This window comes from Sus scrofa, chromosome 9 (assembly GCF_054392235.1).
Source record: "Sus scrofa isolate SSC_HxYL_T2T_F1_AM1 chromosome 9, Sscrofa_HxYL_maternal_Yorkshire_Landrace_v2.0, whole genome shotgun sequence".
NCBI classification, from domain to species: domain Eukaryota; kingdom Metazoa; phylum Chordata; class Mammalia; order Artiodactyla; family Suidae; genus Sus; species Sus scrofa.
In genome coordinates this window covers 26,226,454-26,248,339 of record NC_139391.1, presented here as the reverse complement: position 1 = coordinate 26,248,339, position 21,886 = coordinate 26,226,454, and the positions used below count along the sequence as shown (strand labels likewise).

General features: G+C 38.5%; 1 protein-coding gene across 5 annotated transcripts; it reads right to left on the bottom strand.

The window, feature by feature from the left end:
- Nucleotides 1-1,676: 1,676 nt before the first annotated feature.
- C9H11orf54 (chromosome 9 C11orf54 homolog) lies at nt 1,677-21,811 on the bottom strand. 5 transcript variants are annotated; one of them, XM_021102022.2, is made up of 10 exons: nt 21,754-21,811; nt 19,534-19,628; nt 18,664-18,816; nt 16,184-16,282; nt 12,688-12,761; nt 12,406-12,507; nt 11,005-11,181; nt 8,816-8,965; nt 4,511-4,627; nt 1,677-3,110 (listed from the first exon to the last, which is right to left on the bottom strand). In XM_021102022.2, exons 3-10 carry the CDS (start codon nt 18,716-18,718, stop codon nt 2,937-2,939), a joined length of 948 nt encoding a protein of 315 aa, XP_020957681.1. In that variant the 5' UTR covers nt 18,719-18,816; nt 19,534-19,628; nt 21,754-21,811; the 3' UTR covers nt 1,677-2,936.
- Between the last annotated feature and the right edge of the window lie 75 nt (nt 21,812-21,886).

Below are 21,886 nucleotides of genomic sequence, written 5' to 3'. Positions count from 1 at the left end.
TTTTGTTGATATAGTGTATTTCATTGATTTGTCTATGTTGAACCATCCTGGTGAACTTGGAGTGAATCCCACTTGGTCATAGGGTATGATCTTAATGTATTTTGGGGTTCAGTTGGCTAAAATTTTGTTGAGAATTTTTGCATCTATATTCATCAAAGATATTGGCCTATAAATTTCTTTTTTGGTAGTATCTTTGTCTAGTTTTGGTACTAGGATTATGGTGGCTTTAGCAAATGTCTTTGGGAGTGTCTCCTCTTCAATCTTTTGGAAGAATTTAAGGATTGGTATAACCTCTTTTTTTTTTTTTTGTCTTTTTAGCTATTTCTTGGGCCGCTCCCACGGCATATGGAGGTTCCCAGGCTAGGGCTCGAATCGGAGCTGTAGCCACCGGCCTACGCCAGAGCCACAGCAACGCGGGATCCGAGCTGCGTCTGCAACTTACACCACAGCTCACGGCAACACCGGATCGTTAACCCACTGAGCAAGGGCAGGGATCGAACCCGCAACCTCATGGTTTCTAGTCGGATTCGTTAACCACTGCGCCACGACAGGAACTCCTAAGCTCTTCTTTGTATGTCTGGCATAATTTGCCTATGAAGCCATCCGGTCTTGGACTTTAGTTTGTAGGAAGTTTTTAAATTTTTTTTTAAATTACACAATTTCATTTCTAGTGATCAAATGATCTGTCTCTTCCTGATTCAATTTGGGTGGGCTGTATGTTTCTAGAAAGTTATCCATTTCTTCTAGGTTGTCAAATTCGTTGGCGTGTAATTGTTCATAGTATTCTTATATGGTTTTTTGTATTTCTGCAGTATCTGTTTAGATTTTTCCGTTTTCATTTCTGATTTTGTTTATTTGGGTTCTCTCTCTCTTCTTCTTCATGAATCTGGCTAGAGGCTTATCAATTTTGTTTACCCTTTCAAAGAACCAGCTTTTGGTTTTATTGATTTTTTTCTATTTTTTTTTTAAATCTCTATTTTATTTCCTCTAGACTATTATTTCCTTCCTTCTGCTGATGTTAGGTTTTTTCTTTTTCTAATTCTTTTAGGTGGTAGGTTAGTTTGCTGATTTGAGATTTTTTTCTTATTTTTTGAGGAAGGCCTGTATCGTTATGAACTTCCTTCTAAGAACTGCTTTTGCAGCATCCCATAAGATTTTGTTTGGTTGTGTTTTCATTTGTTGTTTGTCTCAGGGTATTTTTAAATTCATTTTTGATTTACTCATTGACCCATTGGTTTTTTAGTAGCATGTTATTTAGTCTCCAGGTAGTTTTGTTTATTGTCTTCCTCTACTACTATATAAATGACTCAGTGACAGATCCCAGCATCTAGTGAAGTATCTGTCACAATCATTCACCCATTCATTCATAAGACAGATATTTATTGAGTGCCTGCTTTGGCCAGGTTCTATTAAAGGCACTAGTGCTATAGTGGTGATCAAAGCCCTTGTCGCAGAGTTTACATTCCAGGGGGCAGGGTAAGTGCGCAGTAGGTATTTTTTAAAACAAATGATTACTGATATTTTCTCTGGAGGTAGAATATTAGAAAGAAAGACAGGAGTTCCCTGGTGGCCTAGCAGTTAAGGATTTCGCATTGTCACTGCTGAGGCTCAGGTTCAGTCCCTGTCCAGGGAACTTCTGCATGCCATGGGAAAAAAAAAAAAGAAACACAGTATCATATTATGAAAGTAACATTTTTATTCATTTTTTGCTACAAACTAGTGTTTATTTTTAAATAATAATTAAGAATTTATACTCCTTATACATATTATAGTTAGTACCCAAAGACAAAAATATTTACTGAAGATTTATTATATGCTTAGTACTAAAAAGCTCCTAAATCTGCACATTGTTGGCATTACAAGATTAGAAAGTTGTTTTGGCTAATGATTATTATAGAAAAACAGGAAAATTTCAACCAGGACAATCAGTAAGAGTATAATTTTATATTTCATGAAGGACAGTTAGTCATATTTAGCAATAGCCTCACTTATAAATGAAAGCACTCTCACTTCAAGGCTGTATTTCGATGCTGTTTCTTTTCTCTTCTCTTTCTGCAAATAACCAAGGAGGTACAAATTGCTTCCAGTTGACAATCCAAACAAAGGAGGAACCATGGCTAACCATATAGTTGCCAATATTTGTGAAAGGCAAATTGCAAACTCCTGAATATGGTTCAACTTCACTAAAGGGAGTGAAGTTGCCCCCTCTGACTACCTTATTCCATGAAAATAGTGTGCTCTGACTTCTAAAATGGATTTTTAAAATTCAGTAGAAAGAAGTAACAAGTGTTTACATTTCCAACACTGAACTTTCTAGTATCCAGGAACACCCATTTAGGGGTTCTGAGACTAATTTGAAAAACTGAATATTACACAAATGTAAGTTATTACCATTAGCCAGTAGGAATACTCACTTGATTCTTGATCCTGTTTATATTTAAAGCATAAATATAAGCTGATTTTTAGAATAAAGAAATTAATGAGGAACATCTCCATCATGTGTCTTTGTTCCCAATAATCCCTTTCCTATAGATCCTTGAAATAACACAGAATACAATGTCAACATTCCTCTCATTTCGAAGGCAAAAAAAATTTGTTCCTCTGTGAATGAATCTGATTAGTATTCATGAGGATGCGGGTTCAACAACCCTGGCCTCGCTCAGTGGGTTAGGGATATGCTGTTGCCATGAGCTGTGGTTTAGGTTGCAGACGTGGCTTGGATCCTTCATTGCTGTGGCTGTGGCATAGACTGGTGGCTACGGCTCCAACTGGACCCCTAGCCTGGGAACCTCCATATGCCATGGGAGCGGCCCTAAGAAATAGGGCGCAAGTAGTGAGATAGATCATTTCTATTGAATTTTATATTAGTATCAATGAGGTAATCAATCAATTAACCTTAGTTAATTATTTCTTCTTCTAAATGAGTATTAGTTGATTTAATCTCGCCCAAATAAATGGGTCTCTTTTGGTTGATCAATGCGATAGAGAAACTCTGCAGGTAAGAAGTATCCAAGATATTCCACTGTATCTGGGGTGGTGTCATAGTGGTAGTGTCCACCTTCTCCATGGTGACTGAAACAATGAGTGTGCTCCAACCGCAAATCAAACCCCTAGGACAACAGAGAAGCTGGCTGTTACTATTCCAATTATTCTGCACAGAACTTGTGTAAGGGGATGGGAGACCTTTTTATTTATGTTACAATCAATTTTATTTTATTTTTTGGTAGGTAACACATTCACATGATTCAAAAATAAGAGGGTACAGGAGTTCCCATCATGGCTCAGTGGTAACCAACCTGACTAGTATGCATGAGGACTCGGGTTCTATCCCTTGCCTGGCCCATTCAGTGTTGCTGTGAGCTGTGGTGTAGGTTGCAGATGCGGCTCCAATCCTGCATTGCTGGGGCTGTGGTATAGGCTGGCAGCTACAGTTCCAATTCGACCCCTAGCCTAGGAGCTTCCATATGCTGTGGTGCAGCCCTAAAAAGACAAATATGTGTGTGTGTGTGTGTATCAGAGGGTACAAAAAGATATATTTAGTAAAATATATCTTTCCACCTCCTGCCCTCACCACTCACTTCCTTTCTTTGAAGGCAATCAAAGTAAGCAGTTTCTTCTATATCCTTCCAGATTTATTTATTTTTTTAAATTACTCATATGGTAGCACTCTGCTCCTCCTGTGCTGTGTGTTGCCTTTCTTCATTTAACACTACAGTGTATCAGATCATAAATGAGCTTTTTTTTTTTTTTTTTTTTTTTTTTTGTCTTTTTGCTATTTTCTTTGGGCCGCTCCCGCAGCATATGGAGGTTCCCAGGCTAGGGGTCTAATCGGAACTGTAGCCGCCAGCCTATGCCAGAGCCACAGCAATGCAGGATCCGAGCCGCGTCTGCAACCTACACCACAGCTCACGGCAACGCCGGATCATTAACCCACTGAGCGAGGGCAGGGACCAAACCCGCAACCTCATGGTTCCTCGTCGGATTCGTTTCCACTGCGCCATAATGGGAACTCCTATTTCCAATGCTTATGCTATTAGCACATTGTTGTCATGAATAAACCTTTTAACTAATCATTTTACACACTTAAGCATATATTTAACGATAATTTTCTAGACATGTAATCCCTGGATCAAAAGATATAACTAGTCAGTATTTTGGTAAATATTTGCTTCGAATTAGCCTATATTACATTTTCTGGGGTAGAATATTAGAATAAAATAAACAGTATAAAGAATAGCAAATAAAATGATAGGAGATCCGAATCCTGTCCTGATTCTACTATTTAATAACATGGTGTTGAGTGTTATTTAAAATGCCTGTGCCTTCAATTCTCCAGAGGTAAAATCTGCTCTGCCTAAATCATAGGTGGTCGGCTACTTGCTCCCTTACCTTCAAAGATAGCTTTAGAGACCATCTTAGTTCTATATAAGCACACAAAAAGTGTCTAATTCTAAAAATCAAGCAATATCATTGTAATTTATTGCAGTATAAAAGACAGACATAGACTTACTGGGTCCCTGGAGACAAAAACTGGCAAACAAACCAAAGGAGCCTTCATCTCATAAAAACGCAACCAGTTATTCACCTCTTCATCAGAGTTCAAGGGGCAGACAGAAAATTCTGCAGGCTGCAATAAAAGGCCATCAAACAAGTAAACATACTGAATATTATTGATAGTTAAAATTTTAAATTATACATAATTTCATTAAGTTAAAACCTTTAAGCCTTCTTATATATTCTGCTGCTATTTTTGGCATCAAAAAAAGTTATACTCCCTAGTTTTCAACAGGACCAACAATCAATGTGTATACACTAAAAGATATGGATGAATAATGAAGGAGTCTATTGCTATATTTTTATTTTTTTAGCCTCTCAGTTTTCCTGTGAGTAAATCCTCATCCTAAACTTAAATGTCATTATTGTTACTGGTAGATGGGGGAAAAAGGGCAATTAAAGTAGGGTAGAGGAGTTCCCATCATGGCGCAGTGGTTAACGAATCTGACTAGGAGCCATGAGGTTGCGGGTTCAGTCCCTGCCCTTGCTCAGTGGGTTAATGATCCAGCGTTGCCGTGAGCTGTGGTGTAGGTTGCAGACGCGGCTCGGATCCTGCGTTGCTGTGCCTCTGGCATAGGCTGGTGGCTACAGCTCCGATTCGACCCCTAGCCTGGGAACCTCCATATGCTGTGGGAGTGGCCCAAGAAATGCCAAAAAAAAAAAAAAAAAAAAAAAATAGGATAGAAGTATCAAAAGGAATAAAATACTAAGGAATAAGTTTAAGAGGACAAACAACTTGTACACTGAAAAGTACAAAAGCACTGCTGAAAAGAATTTTTAAGAGACTCCAAAAATGTAAAAACATCTTGTGTTTGTGGATTGGACAACTTAATATTGTTAGGATGTCAGTACTGCCAAAAGTGATCTAAAGATTCACTGCAATTCCTGGAGTTCCCTGGTAGCTCAGCAGGTTAAGGATCCAGCATTGTTACTGCTATGGTTTGGCTCAGTGTTGTGGTGCAGATTTGATCCCTGGCCCAGGAACTTTTCCATGCTGTGGGCATGTCCCCCCCCCGCCAAAAAAAAATTCAATGCAATTCTTATCAAAATCCTAATGATATTTTTTGCAAAAACAGAAAAATCCATCCCAAAATTCATATGGAATCTCAAGGGACCCTGAAAGCCAAAACAATCTTGAAAAAGAAAAAAGTTGGAGGTCTCACACTTACTGATATCAAGCTTATTACAAAGCTATAGTAATAAAAAAAACAGTGGCTACTGTCATAAAGACAAGTACACAGATCAATGGAATAGAATGGAGATCCCAGAAGTAAACCTACATGGGTCAAATGATTTTCAACAAGAGTGCCAAGACTATTCAGTGAGGAAGGGCTGTCTTTTCAACAAACTGTGCTGGGAAAATGATATCCACATGCAAAAGAAGGAAGTTAGACTCTTACTTTACACTGTATACAAAAAATGGATCAAATACCTAAATATAACTGCTAAAACCATAAAACTCTTAGAAGGAAAACATAGGGAAAAGGTTTCGACATTGGATTTGACTTTTTGGATATGACATTGTGAGTACAGGAAACAAAAAGAAAAATAAAAGTGGGACTACATCAAACTAAAAATCTTCTTTTTTTTTTTTTTTTGTCTTTTTGCTATTTCTTGGGCCGCTCCCGCGGCATATGGAGGTTCCCAGGCTAGGGGTCCAATCGGAGCTGTAGCTGCCAGCCTACGCCTGAGCCACAGCAACTCGGGATCCGAGCTGTGTCTGCAACCTACACCACAGCTCACGGCAACGCCGGATCGTTAACCCACTGAGCAAGGGTAGGGACCGAACCCGCAACCTCATGGTTCCTAGTCGGATTCGTTAACCACTGCGCCACGACTGGAACTCCGAACTAAAAATCTTCTGCACAGCAAAGGAAACAGTCAACAAAAAGAAAGGGCAACTATGGAATGGGAGGAAATATTTTCAAACCATATAGCTGATAAGGAGTTAATATCCAAAATATGTAAGGAACTCATACAACTCAATAACAAAAAAAAAATTTTTAAACGCTCAAAGGACTGAATTAGATATTTCTCCAAAGAAGACGTATAGATGGTCAACAGGTATATGAAAAAAGCACTCAATATGACTATTCATCAGGGAAATGCAAATCAAAGCCATGAGCTGTCATCTCACGCTAACGAAGATGGCTATTACCAAAATAACGGGATACAAAGTGTTGGCGAGGATGTGGAGAAAAGGGGAACCTTGTCCACTCGTTGGTGGGGATGTAAACTGGAGGCTCCTCAAAAAATTACAAATAAAACTACTATATGTTCCAGTAATTCTACATCTGGGTATATATCCAAAGGAAAAGAAATGACCATCATAAAGAGATAGCGGCATTCCTATGTTCATTGCAGCACTATTCACAATAGCCAAGACAGGAAAACAACCTGTGTCCATCAGCGGATGAATGGATAAAGAAATTATAAACATGAATCTTATTCAGGCTTAAAAAGAAGGAAACCCTGTATTTGCAACCATGTCGGTGAATGTGGAGGATATTATACTAAGTGAATCAAGCCAGTCACAGACAAATATTGCATGACATCACTGCTATATGGAATCTAAAAAAGTCCAATTTAGAGAAACAGTAGAACAATGGTTGCCAGAAGCTGAGGGCGGGGGTGGGGAATAGGGATAATGACATGTTGATCAAAGGGTGCAGACTTTTAGTTATAAAATGAATAAGTTCTAGAGACCTAATATACATTATGGTAACAATGGTTAATCATAAAGTGTTAGGTACCTGAATTTTAACAAACCCTATAATCCTTTGGTGCTTACCAACAGATTTATCCATAATTTTGTTCTAAATAACTTGGAAAAATGAGTTGTTTCACAAATGTTGTATCTTTCTATGAAGAATCAGCTGGCCTGCCATTTAAAATTATCATGACAAACAAAACATTAAAAGAATATATTTTCTGGAGTTCCCGTCGTGGCGCAGTGGTTAACGAATCTGACTAGGAACCATGAGGTTGCGGGTTCGGTCCCTGCCCTTGCTCAGTGGGTTAACGATCTGGCGTTGCCGTGAGCTGTGGTGAAGGTTGCAGACGCAGCTCGGATCTCGTGTTGCTGTGGCTCTGGCGTAGGCCGGTGGCTACAGCTCCAATTCAACACCTAGTCTGGGAACCTCCATATGCCGCGGGAGCGGCCCAAGAAATAGCAACAACAACAACAACAAAAAGAGACAAAAAAAAAAAAAAAAGAATATATTTTCTGATAGCTATATTATTAAAAAAGAAATTAAGTTGTAATCACTTCTTTTTTTGTCTTTTTAGGGCTGCGCCCACAGCTTACGCAAGTTCCCAGCTAAAGGTAGGATCACAGCTGCAGCTGCTGGCCTATGCCACAGCCATAGCAGCTTGGGATCCTAGCTGCACCTGTGACCTACACCACAGCTCACAGCAACGCTAGGTCCTTAACCCATTAAATGAAGCCAGGGATTGAACCTGCATCCTCATGGATACTAGTCAGGTTCATTACTACTGAGGCACAATGGGAACTCCGAGTTGTAACCACTTTTACACTTCATTTGTTCATTCCCTCACCTACTAAAAATTATTTTAAGTCTTAAATTCCCAGGAGATCCCGTCTGTCTTCATATATTCCATCATTAATGTCTTATAAACTTACTATATTTAGCCCATAAGATTATTATTATTATGATTATTATTGCTTCTTAGGGCTGTATTTGAGGCATGTGGAAGTTCCCAGGCTAGGGGTCAAATTCGGAGCAGCAGTTGCAGGCCTATACCACAGCCACAGCAACATGGGATCCTTAACCCACTGAATGAGGCCAGGGATCAAACCCATATCCTCATGGGTACTAGTCAGGTTTGTAACGTGCCAAGCCACAACGGGAACTCCCAGATTATAATTTTCAAAATGAGTTCTTTGCCTAGAACCACAGCTATCTTAATAGCAAAGCCTTTGTACTGAGGTTTGGATTCTGTCAATGAAATCAACCAGTTTTGTCATGGTGCAGTGGAAACAAATCCAACTAGGAACCTTGAGGTTGTAGGTTTGATCCCTGGCCTTGCTCAGTGAGTTAAGGATCTGGCATTGCCATGAGCTGTGGTGTAGGCCAGTAGCTGCAGCTCCGATTTGACTCCTACCCTGGAAACCTCCATATGCTGCAGGTGTGGCGCTGAGAAAGCAAAAAAAAAAAAAAAAAAAACCTAAGATCTTAAGCACCTGCGCTTATGCACACAGACACACACAGACACACACAAAACGCACATAGGCCCTTACCATAATGTGAGTCTTCACTTTTCCCTTCTGAATTATGAAAGTACCTCCCATCCCTACAGGCTTATCTCCATAATGGTTTTCAAGAGTCTGTCTCATACAAGTCACAAAGTTAAGATCTCCAGTTCTTCTTTTGGCTTTTACCTCAATGACCTAGAGAGGACATAAATATGTATACCATTGTTCCAAGCTGCAAAACATTATGTAAATAACTACTAAAGTGAAACATTATATAATCAGTGCCATCAAGTAAATATTCACTTGTTTGTGTAGAGCACCCAGACATAAACAGAAGTATCCCAATCCTCTTAAGTCTTGATCAATAATATGTACAGTATTAGATACATGTGTGTATGAATTGTACATCATTTACTGTAATAATTAGTCTTATTTGTGCTTTCTTGGACTGAAAAAGAGTTATAGGTAAATTGCATAAATTTAGCTAAATTTTATAAAATTAACTAAATTCTACACTGAACTCCAGAGATTCTCTCTCTCTTTTTTTTTCCTTTTTTGGCTGCTTGGTGACATGTGGAGTTCCTGGGCCAGGAATCAGATCTGAGCCACAGTTTCGACCTAAGTTGCAGCTGTGGCAACATCAGATCCTCAACCCACTGTATTGGCTGGGGATCGAACCTGAGTCCCACCACTCCCAAGATGCCACCAATCCCTTTGTGCCACAACAGGAACTCCCCAGAGATTCTTATTATATGCCAGGGTGGTAAAAGACTGAGAATTCCTTCGTTTAAAGGGATTAATTTCTGATAGCTGGAGGGGAGGGGAAATGACTACATTTTCTCATTTCCTTTAAAGTTCTGCACTTACGTCACCTCCACTTTACTACATTATTTTTGCTTCACTATCTCATATCTCAAAGTGGCTAAAGTAGCCATCTCTTTACAAAAATCTGAGCGTTCTCACAACTGCCAAAAGTACAATCATCTTTTTTAAAAAAGATAACCATTTTATTAGGGATATAATTCACATTCCATACAATGCACTGATTTATTTATTTATTTTATTTTAGTCTTTTTAGGACCACACCCGTGGCATATGGAGGTTCCCAGGCTAGGGGTCGAATCAGAGCTGTAGCTGCCCGCCTATGCCACAGCCACAGCAACTCAGGATCCAAGCCACATCTGCAACCTCCACCACAGCTCAAGGCAACGCTGGATCCTTAACCACTGAGCAAGGCCAGAGAACTTGTGCCCTCATGGATGCTAGTCAGATTCATTTCTGCTGAGTCATGATGGGAACTCCCAATCCACCAATTTAAAGTGTACACAATTCAACGGGTTCCAGTATATTTATAGAATTGTGCAACTAGCATTACAATTTTAGAACATGAAATCATCTTTTTTTTGTACTAAGAGGAAATAAATATGAAGTGAGGCATTAATTCTCCTTATGTTCTCTTTTTATAATTTCTGCTACCATCGGTTCTATCTAAATCAGTGTCTGATCAGTCAAGAATGAGCAAGTTACATATATACTAACTACAGGTAGATATTATCTATTTCAGCCTCATAGTTCATCTATTTGAGTAACTCACCGCCCACATTAATATCTTTTTACCTTTTATTTTTTAATTTTTTAAAAAATTTTTTGCTCTTGAAAGAACACTGAAGCAGGTGGAGGTTTCTAGGCTAAGGGTCGAATCAAGCCGCAGCTGCCTGCCTACACCACAGCCACAGCAATGCAGGATATGAGCCTCCTGCAACCTACACCAGAGCTCACGGTAATGCAGGATCCTTAACCCACTGAACGAGGCTGGGGATCAAACCTGCATCCTCATGTATACTCATCAGGTTCATTTCCACTGAGCCACAATGGGAATTCCTCTTACTACATTTTAGTTCCTTGAAAAAAAAGGGTATTGCTTGCTAAGTATTATTCTTAACCTAAGTTTTAAATGAGACTTTCACTCTGCCTGTAGTACCCTCTGAAACTTTCATAACTGGGTTACTTAAAAAGATTTGAGGGAATTCTCTGGTGGCTCAGTGGGTTAAGGATCTATGTTGTCACTGTTGTGGCATGGGGAAGCAGGTGCAACCAAAAAAAAAAAAAAAAAAAAAAAAAGATTTGACAGGTAGCTTTGGATTTTCTTAAGAAAACTATAATAGTAGCAATAAACATCAAATTAGCTATCTGAGAACTTTTGTATAATACTGTATTTTTATGGATATAGTCACCTTTCCAGGTTGGCCCTCACTGGCGAAAAGATTAGCCAGTAATGCACACCCAAAATCATGGTATTTCTCACTGTATTTCTCTAGTAGGCACCCTCCATCTTCAGGGTTAACACGAGCAAAGTAACTTCCATTCACAGGAGGTTTGTGTTCACATTCTGTTTGAATAACTGGCATAAACTGAAAAGAAAAGTAAGGGAAGTAGTCAATCCCGGTATCTCTGTGCAAAGAAGGTTATCTTGAATAATGCAACAAAATATTTTGTCCTAAACTTTAAGATACTTTACTTCAAGAGCAAATAAGAAAATATGAAAAATAAAATAATTTTAGACCCAAAATGTTAAAAGATTTACAATTATCAAGTAACTTATTTTATAAAATGTTTACAGTATTATAGTGTTTCTGTGACACTGTAGCATATGCTTTAAAATGTCTCATGTTCAATTTTAAACTTTTTCTATTTTTTTTTTTTCCCCTTTTTAGGGCTGCCCCTACGACATATGGAAGTTCTCAGGCTAGGGACGGAATTGGAGCTGCAGCTGCCAGCCTACACCACAGCCACAGCAACACCAGATCCGAGCCCCATCCCACACTGACCTACACTGTAGTTCATGGCAACGCCGGATCCTTAACTGATTGAGCAAGGCCAGGGACAGAAGCCATGTCCTCATGGATACTAGTTGGGTTCATTACCACTGAGCCACAATGGGGACTCCAGCATTTTCTATTTTTAACACTAGGCAAAGTATATTAAGGTTTCCGTGAAAGTACTGACTAATGTCTGATTACTGACTGATGGTCACATCTGTAAGAGGAGATGAGAGAATGAACAAACAGAGGAGGTTATTCAACTCTTCTGTTCATGAGATGTGAAAAAAACAGTGATTTTTTTTTTTTTTTATGTAGGAACTATGTCGACATATGCAGTAATAGATAGTACATTTTGCAAACAATAATCATAGTACTAGGGTAGGTCCCTACTGTCTGGTCTAAAAGAGTGAGTTGACTAGACTGTTAAATATTCCATTCACCTTCTGATTGAAAGCTGCCCTCTTAACCAGCAAAGATCACAGAGAAGCTAGGAATCCTCTGATGTGTCAGGAATAAAATCTTTCAGAGTCCAGAGTCCTTCACAAACTACATTAGGACCTTTGATGGACTCACCTAAGACTAAGTATATGCCTTAAGAAAATCTGAAATTAGAGATTAGTGCTCCATTTCAGTTGGACTAACTGGAACATATGCTGTACTCTAAAGCTGGGTCAAGCAGTGTCAAATCTGTAGAAAGAGATGAAAACAACCACTTATAATTCATTCAGAAGACAGGATTTCTGATAGGGCAGTAAAAGGAAAAAGGCAAACTAAATGTCAAATCAATAAACAAATAATTAAATATATGCTGACCTCAGAACTGAATCCCAGAGTCTGAAACGGGCCTGCTCCTGCCCCAAGAATAAAAGCTCCAGGAAGCTGAATTTCTTTTGCAATCTTATTTAGATCATAAACCTATACAAGAGAAAAAGCATATTATTTAAATCTTACATAAATTGCCAGGTTTACTTTTTATTACTGAGTCCATTATCACTTCCTTGTCACCTTGGTCAATGGGTCTTCTAATAATAAAAAGAGGAATCAACCCAACTTCCATAACCTTCATGTGAATGTGAAAAGTAAAAGTACACTTACTTTTTTTTTATTTACAAGAGGCAGTAGGTAAGGCACACCTCCTACTTCTGCAATTCTAGGTTTCCCACAGATGCCTTAAAAAAAAAAAAAAAATCTGTCTTAAGAATAGGAAAACATCTAAATTTAAGTGTAAAATGCCAGAAGACACCAATTTTTTAAGAGTATATAACTTTACCATTCTCAAATAGCAGGGGTAGGAAGATGTAAGTAGCTAGTTCCCCTCTCCTAACTACTTGTGCTTCTAATACTGTCCCAAGCATGTCTTGATATAGTTAGTAGCATGAAGACAACAGAAAGTTGATGATAGGGCAAGGGCCAGAATTGAGGCCAAAGTTTGGGTTGGATGAGGTTTCTAGAATTAGTCTATAATGACATATTCCTTTAAAAATATTTTTTTGGGGGGGCTAAGCTAAAATTCTATTTTAATTTAAAATATTTTTGCTCTAGTAATTCCCATTGTGGCTCAGTGGGTAATGAAACCAACTATTATCCATGAGGACGAGGGTTCAATCCCAGACCTCGCTCAGTAGGTTAAGGATCTGGCGTTGCCGTGAGCTATGGTGTAGGTCGCAGATGCAGCTCAGATCCCAAATTGCTGTGGCTGTGGTGTAGGCCAGCAGCTGCAGCTCCTATTTGGCCCCTAGCCTCAGGTATAGGCCTAAAAAGCAAAAATAAATAAAATAAAATATTTTGCTCTGGTAAAATATAATATCAGTTCTTTTTAAAATCCATATTGTCCTGTGGTGTAGGTCAGCAGCTGCAGCTCCAATTCGACCCCTGGCCCAGGAACTTCCATGTGCTGTGGGTGCAGCCCTAAAAAGCAAAAAAAAAAAATCCATATTGTCAAAGTTGTTTGTTCCCAAGGTTGTTTATAAAAATGACAAGTAATCAGAAGTAACTTCAGATGCTACAAACTTTTCTTTCTTTGCCACCCTCATGGCATGCAGAAGTTCCTGGGCCCACATCAAACCCACACCACAGCAGTAACCACAGCCACAGCAATGACAACACTGAGCCACCAGGACATTCCAGATGCTAGGAACTTTCTATATACATTTTTTATTAACATCACAGGTATAGCTAGACACAATTTGGGAAAAGGCACTTTTTTTTTTTTTTAAATGTAGACTGGAAAATAATTACCTTTTGTCTGAGGAAAAAGTAGTTTTGTAAGTTTTATACTAATATCATTCCACAGTAAATGTAGATATATTTGCTCTATTCAGCTATGCAGAGGGAAGATGTACAAAATTCTCGGAGGTTCCCTTCATAATTGGGGATTTGGGAAATGTTTTCCATGGGATCAGCAGAAATTACTCATAAGTGAAAGTAACCCTGAAGTTTAAAGAAACCATTAGAAGGACTATTTTTAGTAGTTCAGGGACCAGTCAAGTAATGAGCTAAAATTAGAGAAGAAATTAAGAAAAAGAACAAAGAAAGGAGAATAGGCAACTATAGGAATGGAATGAGTTAAATTGTAGCAACATTGGCCTCAAGTTGTCCTTAGCATATCGAGGTGGAAATGCCCTGGAGACAGCTGGGGCTACTCATCTATAGCTAAGGAAAAGAGAGTTATGGGAGATCCACAGATTTCCAAGTTGTACCCAAGCAGAATGAAAACCACAGGAGTAATTGAAAAGCCCAGAGAGACTGTACAGAATAAGAGGATGAGGAGAGAATTCTTGAAAAATCAAAATTTAAGGCCTGCCAGAAAGAGAAAGGAGCCAGAAAAAATAATGAGGAAGAAAGAACATCATGGAGGAAGGAAAGGCACCAAAGAAGAAGCAGCAGAAGAATCAAGGAGAAAGGAGAACCAAGAGGAGGAATAAATGGCAGGCAGCAGTGGCCAACCAGTAGGAAATGTGTAGAGACCAAAAGATACTGGAAGACACACCAAGGTCATTGGTGACTTGAGCAAGACCAGTTCACAAAGAAAGTGCCTAACCATGTTTATGAAAGATTGCATATATTACATACACATACATATCTGGCTTTCTTAGTACTGTAATTAAAAGACTCACAAATTATTGGTCAGAATCTAGAAAACTCTTTTTCAAAACAGTCCTTTGGATGACAAAATTAAGATTAGCCATTTTTCCTTTTTCCTTGTACTGGTCTGTATTTTTTTATTTTTATTTTATTTATTTAATTGATTATTTATTTGCCAGGGAAAATATATTATGCTTGTAACTGGAAGAAACATACTATAAAAAATATCAGGATATGGAGTTCCCATTGTGGCTCAGCAGTTAACGAATCCGACTAGGAACCATGAGGTTGCAGGTTCGATCCCTGGCCTTGCTCAGTGGGTTAAGGATCCAGCATTGCTGTGAGCTGTGGTGTAGGCCGAAGACGTGGCTCAGATCCCACGTTGCTGTGGCTCTGGCGTAGGATGGTGGCTACAGCTCCGATTCGACCCCTTGCCTGGGAACCTCCATATGCCGTGGCAGTGGCCCAAGAAATGGCAAAAAGACAACAACAACAACAACAAAAATATATCAGAAAAAAAAAAGAAAAGAAAATATCAGGATAAGTGCTTTCAAGGTGTTTATAGATGGTACCTTCTATAAACTTCTAAAAATTTACGAGTCTACTTAAAATCAAAGACTGTTTAAACTGTAAAGACCTAAAAAGAACATTTAACCCAATCCCCCACCCCCAGTTTAATGTATCTGAAGCCCACCAGATATATTCTTGGCTTACCCAGGATAATGAAATCTATACATGGCAGAGAAAGAACTAGAGTCCAGGATTTCTATGTAAAACTGTTTTTTAACAAAGATGTCAATTATGTAATAAAAAAGTGAGTGAGTGTGAGTGCTTATCTCCAAGCTTCTCATCACAGTAGAGCAGAATGGGAGAATGCTGGCCTCTGGAAGCAGGCAGATCTGGATTTGAAATCTGATTATGATTCACACTGAGCTTACTTATTCTCTCTGAACCTCAGTTTTCTCATCTATAAACTGGCACTAGTACTTACCTTGCAGTGTTATAAAATAAGACATCAAATGCAGCTCAACATACCGTGTGCCAAATTATATTTACTTAATATTAATTTCCCTTTCTTCTCACTTTAAACATTGGCTGGCTGATCACTTGAAAAACTGTTGAAGGGATATAAGTATTTAATGGATGATTCAAATACAAGGATTTTAAGATCCCTTCTGGTCTTGAATAAATAAATAAAAACATGAAAATTTAAGCTTCCGTAACAGTCACCTGAACAATTCAAAACAAAACTCTCATGTGATCTCTAGGATTCTAGCCTATTGAATATTACATAAACTGTGAAACTTATAAAAGTACATAAAACACCTTCAATGGTACAAAATGAAATTTAATCAGTATTAGAAAACAGAAATTAAGCATAATTTACTCTAAAAGGTGGTGCAATATCCTTTATGTGGAGATAATTTGAGATAATCCATAAAAATGATTCTGGTTTCAGAAAGAGATTAGGGCTGAAAAACAAACGCTAACTGCAAAAATTGCTTACCTTTTACAGGAAAGGTAAATGGCTCCTTAGTCAAATCAGGGCAATCAACTACAGAGACCTGGACATCAGCAAAGTTATCTTTCAGCCCCTTCTGCAGAACTAATAAAGACAAGAAAAAGTGTTATTTAACATTAGGTAGCAGTTTGCCATCACATAGCAAATCTTCCCTCAACTTTTTGCGCAACACACCTGCAACCTAGACTTGTATAATTAAAAAAGAGGAGGTCGTAGTTCCTGGCATGGCTCAGTGGAAACAAATCTGACTAGTATCCATGAGGATGCAGGTTCAATCCCTGGCCTCGCTCAGTGGGCTAAGGATCCAGCGTTGCCATGAGCTGTGGTGTAGGTTGCAGATATGGCTTGGATCTGGTGTTGCTGTGGCTGTGGCGCAGGTTGGTGGCTACAGCTCTGATTAGGCCCCTAGTCTGGGAATCTCCATATGCCTCGGGTGACCCTAAAAAGACAAAAAAAAAAGAAAGAGGGGGTCTTATTAATGAATGTAATTAGATACTAGACACATAATTAATCATAAGATACATATATTAAGATACCTAGATACTTCATAAATACCACATAAATTGTAGTGAATATCAAGCATTGAAGATAAACACTGTACTCAGATGAGGAATCCCTTTCTTTTGGGGAGAGGATTCCAAATATTGAAATATAAGTATTTAAACTGCTGGAAAGTAAGCAGTTATATAAAATAACTTCATTAATGCTTACGGACAAAACGTTGAGCAAAAGAAGACACGAGACTACATGACTTCACTTATTTGTATTTCAAAGATAGACAACTAATCCAAGGTAGTGGAAGTCAGAACAGTGGTTACCTCTTGGGGTAGAGATATTGACTGAGAAAGTGTGAGAAGGAGTCTTCTGGGATGCTGGGAATATTTCATAACTTGATTTGGATGGAAGTGATACGGGTGTAAATGTTAAAATTAGTATTAGTGTAGTTTACATATGTTATAACCCAATTAAAAAGGTAAAAAAGCAAACACAGATGTCTCAAAGTTAGAAATCTAGAAGCAATGTAATTTTAAGGATGAAAAGTTTATAAAAAAATTTCCCTGAGAGTAGTGTCAGCCATTAGTTTTAAGTCTTATAGACTCAGACTCTATAAAAACAGGAAGTCATCCTAAATCTAGTCATATAGCTATTCCATACCAGATCTTTTATTTATTGATTGATTTCTTTTTTTTTTTTTTTTTGCTTTTTAGGGCTGCACCCATTCCATATGGAGTTCTCAGTCTAGGGGTCGAATCAGAGCTCCAGCTGCCAGCCACAGCCATGTGGGATCCCTGACCCACTGAGCAAGGCCAGGGATCGAACCCATATCCTCATGGATACTAGTCAGATTCGTTTCCGCTGTGCCACAATGGGAACTCCAGATCTTTTAACTATGAAAACAGAAACCAAACTGACTGGAAAATCCCCCTACCTAGACTAATGACCACATATTTATGAATATACAAATTAAGATTCAACATATGGAAATGTAGTAAAATCTATTTTCTTACCAATCATGAAGGGCTAAAAAATTGAAAATAAAATTTAAGCCAAAAACTTGGATTACATCTCTATTTTATACTGAATATATTCTGTATACACAGAAAGAAAATAGAAACATAAACACACAAGAGAAGATAGGTTTTAGGAAGGCACTTAAAGAAAGACAAGATTCCTCAGAAGACTGTTTACCAACTTCCATTCGATTTGGGAAAAAAAATAGGAAAGTTAGGAGAGCCACAACCAAGCAAAACAGGAGTATACGTCTTGACTGCAACCTCTCAGAAGGACTGGTGACCTACCACTATGAGGTAAGGGTCAGCTTCATAGTTACCCTCAGAATAGAACTGAAAGGCTGTCAGATGAATGTTAGCATTCTAAAAGTTTTTTGGATTAGTACTGTTCTTTTAGTACTATTCCTGGCTTCATTTGATATTCTTATTTTATTCTTATCCTTAGCCCTCTTTCTAATTAATCTTGGGAACTGCCTTAAATTCTTGTTCAAACGAGGTGAAATAACTAAAGAGACCTAGACAGAGAAATCTAAGCAAGTTCATTGGCAGTCTGTTACATCAGAAGGGAAAAGGAGCATATTGGGAACATGATTAATACACCACAGTAGGTTATATATTTAAAGACTATTGCAACTGATAAAAAGTTAAAGCAAAACTGTGCAAGTCTTTGGGCACCATACCTACTTAAATCTTGAATTACCAAATTCGTTTTCATTCTGTGAGGTTGGTATCTCATCAAGAATCTTTCAGTGGTGAATTTAGGGTTTTGTTTTTTTTGTTTTTTTTTGAGGGGCAGAATTTTGGACTCTCATTAATTAGAGTACAGAATAGATACTAAAAAAAGGAAAATGAGTTCCGTATTGAAAGTGCTGTTGTATAAATCTTAGAATGTTTGTATTTAAAAATTTTTTCCTTTGAATAATTTAGAAAGCTCAGAGTTAGTATTGTATTTACCTCCAACAAGTTCCTCTAGACTTGGCACATGAAAAGAATACTCAGCACAAGCCATCTTCTTTCTTCCTTAGGTGCGAGGATATACAAAGTAAAGCAGTTGTTGGCTAATTATCACAAGAGTTCACAGTGCACCAAGCATCAACAGCTGCTGCTCTGGAAATCAAAGAATTCAGTTATATAAAGAGGGCAAAAGGGCATTTAGGTGTCTGCCCTCATAGAAAGGCAACCACAGCTTCTAGTGTTTAATATTTCAAGGGAGAAATGCCTTTACCACTGAGCCACGATGGAAATGCCCTCAAAAATATTTTTGAATTGAAATAGCTATAATTGTTCAGGAATGAGCCATTTTAACTTTTTCTTTTGAAATAATTGCAGATGGACAGTAAATACATACAAATAATTCCTCTATATTCTTCATTCATATTTTCCAAATGTTAACAATTTATATTTCCTTTATCAGAAACCAGGAAGTACTAATTAAGAACATGTCAAAATCTGCTCAGTAAATACCATGTTTATTTAAAATGAGGATAATAAAAGCACTCTAGACATTTCTACTTAAAGTAGGAACAATAAAGGCTCAAGTTTAAATTAAATACAGTCCTAATTTTACACCCTTTACAAGCTTTCAAAGAATGTCAGGATTTTATTTTCTTTCCTCATCAAAATAGAAATGAATTCCAATCCTGGGAGGCTACAATCTGAATAACTGGTTTAGAAATGCAAGCTCACAACCCAGAAAGCACCCAGCCACAGAAGACAGAGATGTAGTGTGTGTATAAGTGTGTTTCTGTGTGAGTGGGAGGTAGGAAGGAGGAAGTTGGAGTTGGAGTGATGAAAGAAAGGGGTTAGAAAAGTCTTAATATAAACCCAGAGTGGCTCCAGAAGGACAGCTTTGGGCCACATGGAGGCAAACAATATTTTGTAGATTCCGTAGCTGGGACTCAGTGGTCTAGAAGCAGGGTCTAGAGAAGGGAAGAAAAGAAAATAGGAGGCAGTTGGAAAAACGAAGCTGCAGAGACAATGCCTATGGGGCAGACTAACAATGACAACCAAACTGAGAACTATTTATTAACTGTATTCAATAAACCAGACACTATGTTAGACACTTTACACTCTCTCAAGACCTCTCACAACAAGGTATTATCCTTCTCATTTTACAAGAGGAAATAGGCCAGAGAGAATATATTATTTACTTCAGATCACTCAGCTATTAAGTGGCAGAAACAGAATTCAAAACCACCTCTAGTCCGGTGTAAAGTCAGAACCAACACATTATGCCATATCATGAACTGATAAAGGAAAGACACATTGCAGCTCACCATGAGGGAGAATTGTACAGAAGGATCCTATAGCACTCAGTATAACTGTCATCATCTGTTTGCTTTGTTTCCTTCCCTTAGACTACGATTTCTTTGAAGATAGGACTGGATACCAGCTCAGCCTTAATTTTTTTTATTGAACATTTACAATATTCCACACGCAGCAGGTTCTAGGACAGGGCTGGCTTCATGCATGTGCAACTCCTATAGTCACACAGGACCATGTGCTCAGAGTAGCACTTGGTTTATGCTCTGTTGTCACCATCTTTCAATTCCTAACTTTACATTTGAACCCTTTAAGATGGAAAGGACCGTGGAGTATGTGCAATGCTTCTGCAGATGACTCAAACATTCTGATGTCTGTATTTAAAGCTAGCATTGGACAATATAAAGAGTGGTAAAACTCATGCTATTGATTCAAATGTTTAATTTTTCTTTACCTAGAATGACAATAAATAGCAAATTAATGCTATTAATTAAAACACCATGACAAGTCAAAAGAGATGCTACAGAAGAAAGGGGACAGCTTGTACTTCAGTAACTTTAACGGCATTTCCCCCCAGATTTTTGAACAAGACCCTGCATTTTCTTTCTTTCTTAAAATTTTATGGAGTTCCTGTTGTGGTGCAGTGGAAATGAACCCGACTAGTATCCATGAGGACTCAGGTTTTGATCCCTGGCCTCACTCAGTGGGTTGGGGATCCAGCAGATGTGGCTTGGATCCCATGTTGCTGCAGCTGTGGTGTAGGCTGGCAGCTGTAGCTCTGATTGGATCCCTAGCTTGGGAACTTCCATATGCTGCACCTGCAGCCCTAAAAAACATAAATAAAATAGAATAAAATTTTATTGGGGTATATGTGATTTACCATGTTGTATTAGCTTCAGGTTTACAGCAAAGTGAATCAGTTATGCATATAAAATACATGCATTTTCATTTTGTACTGAGCTTCACGAACTGCATATGCAGGCCTGCCTAGGAATATAGCAGTGACTAAGACATGTGATACCTGTCCTGGAGCTGACAGTACTTCATAATGCCTAGAAAACCAGACTTTCTGCGCCTGGAATTTAGAACAACATTTAGAGAAAAATTGAGTAAAGAAACCTGATTACCTTCCAGGTCTGTCCTATCCCGAGATGACACTAACCACAAATTAACACGAGACAGCTTTCCTGGTTTTATTATATGATACAAGAGGTCTGAAAGTAGACAAATCAGGACAGCTCATTCCTTTTTTGTAACTACTTCGGGGGAAAAAACTGCCACCAAAACTAAACTAGTTTAACTTCTACCTTAACACTCATTTACCGCTCAGGGAACTAAGAGGGCTAAAAAGAAAAAAAAAAAAGGCCCCCGCTGGCATCTCTTGCGATGTGTTAACCACCTCCTGGGAGGCTGACCCTTAGTTCCAAAAGAAAGACTGAGTTAACAAAACAAGTCCGAAGGTGGAGAGGGAACTGAGTGCGTAACCGGATAACAAAGGCTTCTAGTACAAAGGTTACACATTTCGATTCTCAGTCACAGCATGATCCTCTCACAATTTTACACAGAAGAGATTTTTGAAGGCAAAAGTAGACACACACACAAACACACACACCCGGAATCAGACTTTGGAAAGTCGGAGGACAGCTCAGCAAAGGGAGACCACTGGAGTCAAAGCAGGAGAAGTGGCTCTTCCTCGCAGTTCACATTCATTCCGTTCCCCTGCCCCCACAATTTCTTTTTCATAGTTTGCCCAAACGTTCTTGACTATTCCATTTACCTTACCGGTTAAGGACGCGTACACCAGAAGCCTGACCTGGCCTCAGTCAAGTCCGCCTCCCCTGGGTTAAAAAGCTCAGGTCCCGCCCACTCTAAATCTCCCCGCCCCTCGCGGCAGCCAATATGGAGCGCCGCGTCT

What these genes read in the sequence shown, in the direction of transcription:
- C9H11orf54 (XM_021102021.2), bottom strand. Translation starts at nt 18,718, where the DNA reads ATGGCTTGTGCTGAGTATTCTTTTCATGTGCCAAGTCTAGAGGAACTT. An exon ending in TCTAGAGGAACTTGTTGGAG is followed by an intron (nt 16,283 to 18,663) that starts GTAAATACAATA and finishes TGTCTTTATTAG; the next exon opens with TTCTGCAGAAGGGGCTGAAA. An exon ending in CTCTGGGATTCAGTTCTGAG is followed by an intron (nt 11,182 to 12,405) that starts GTCAGCATATAT and finishes TTTTCTTTTCAG; the next exon opens with TTTATGCCAGTTATTCAAAC.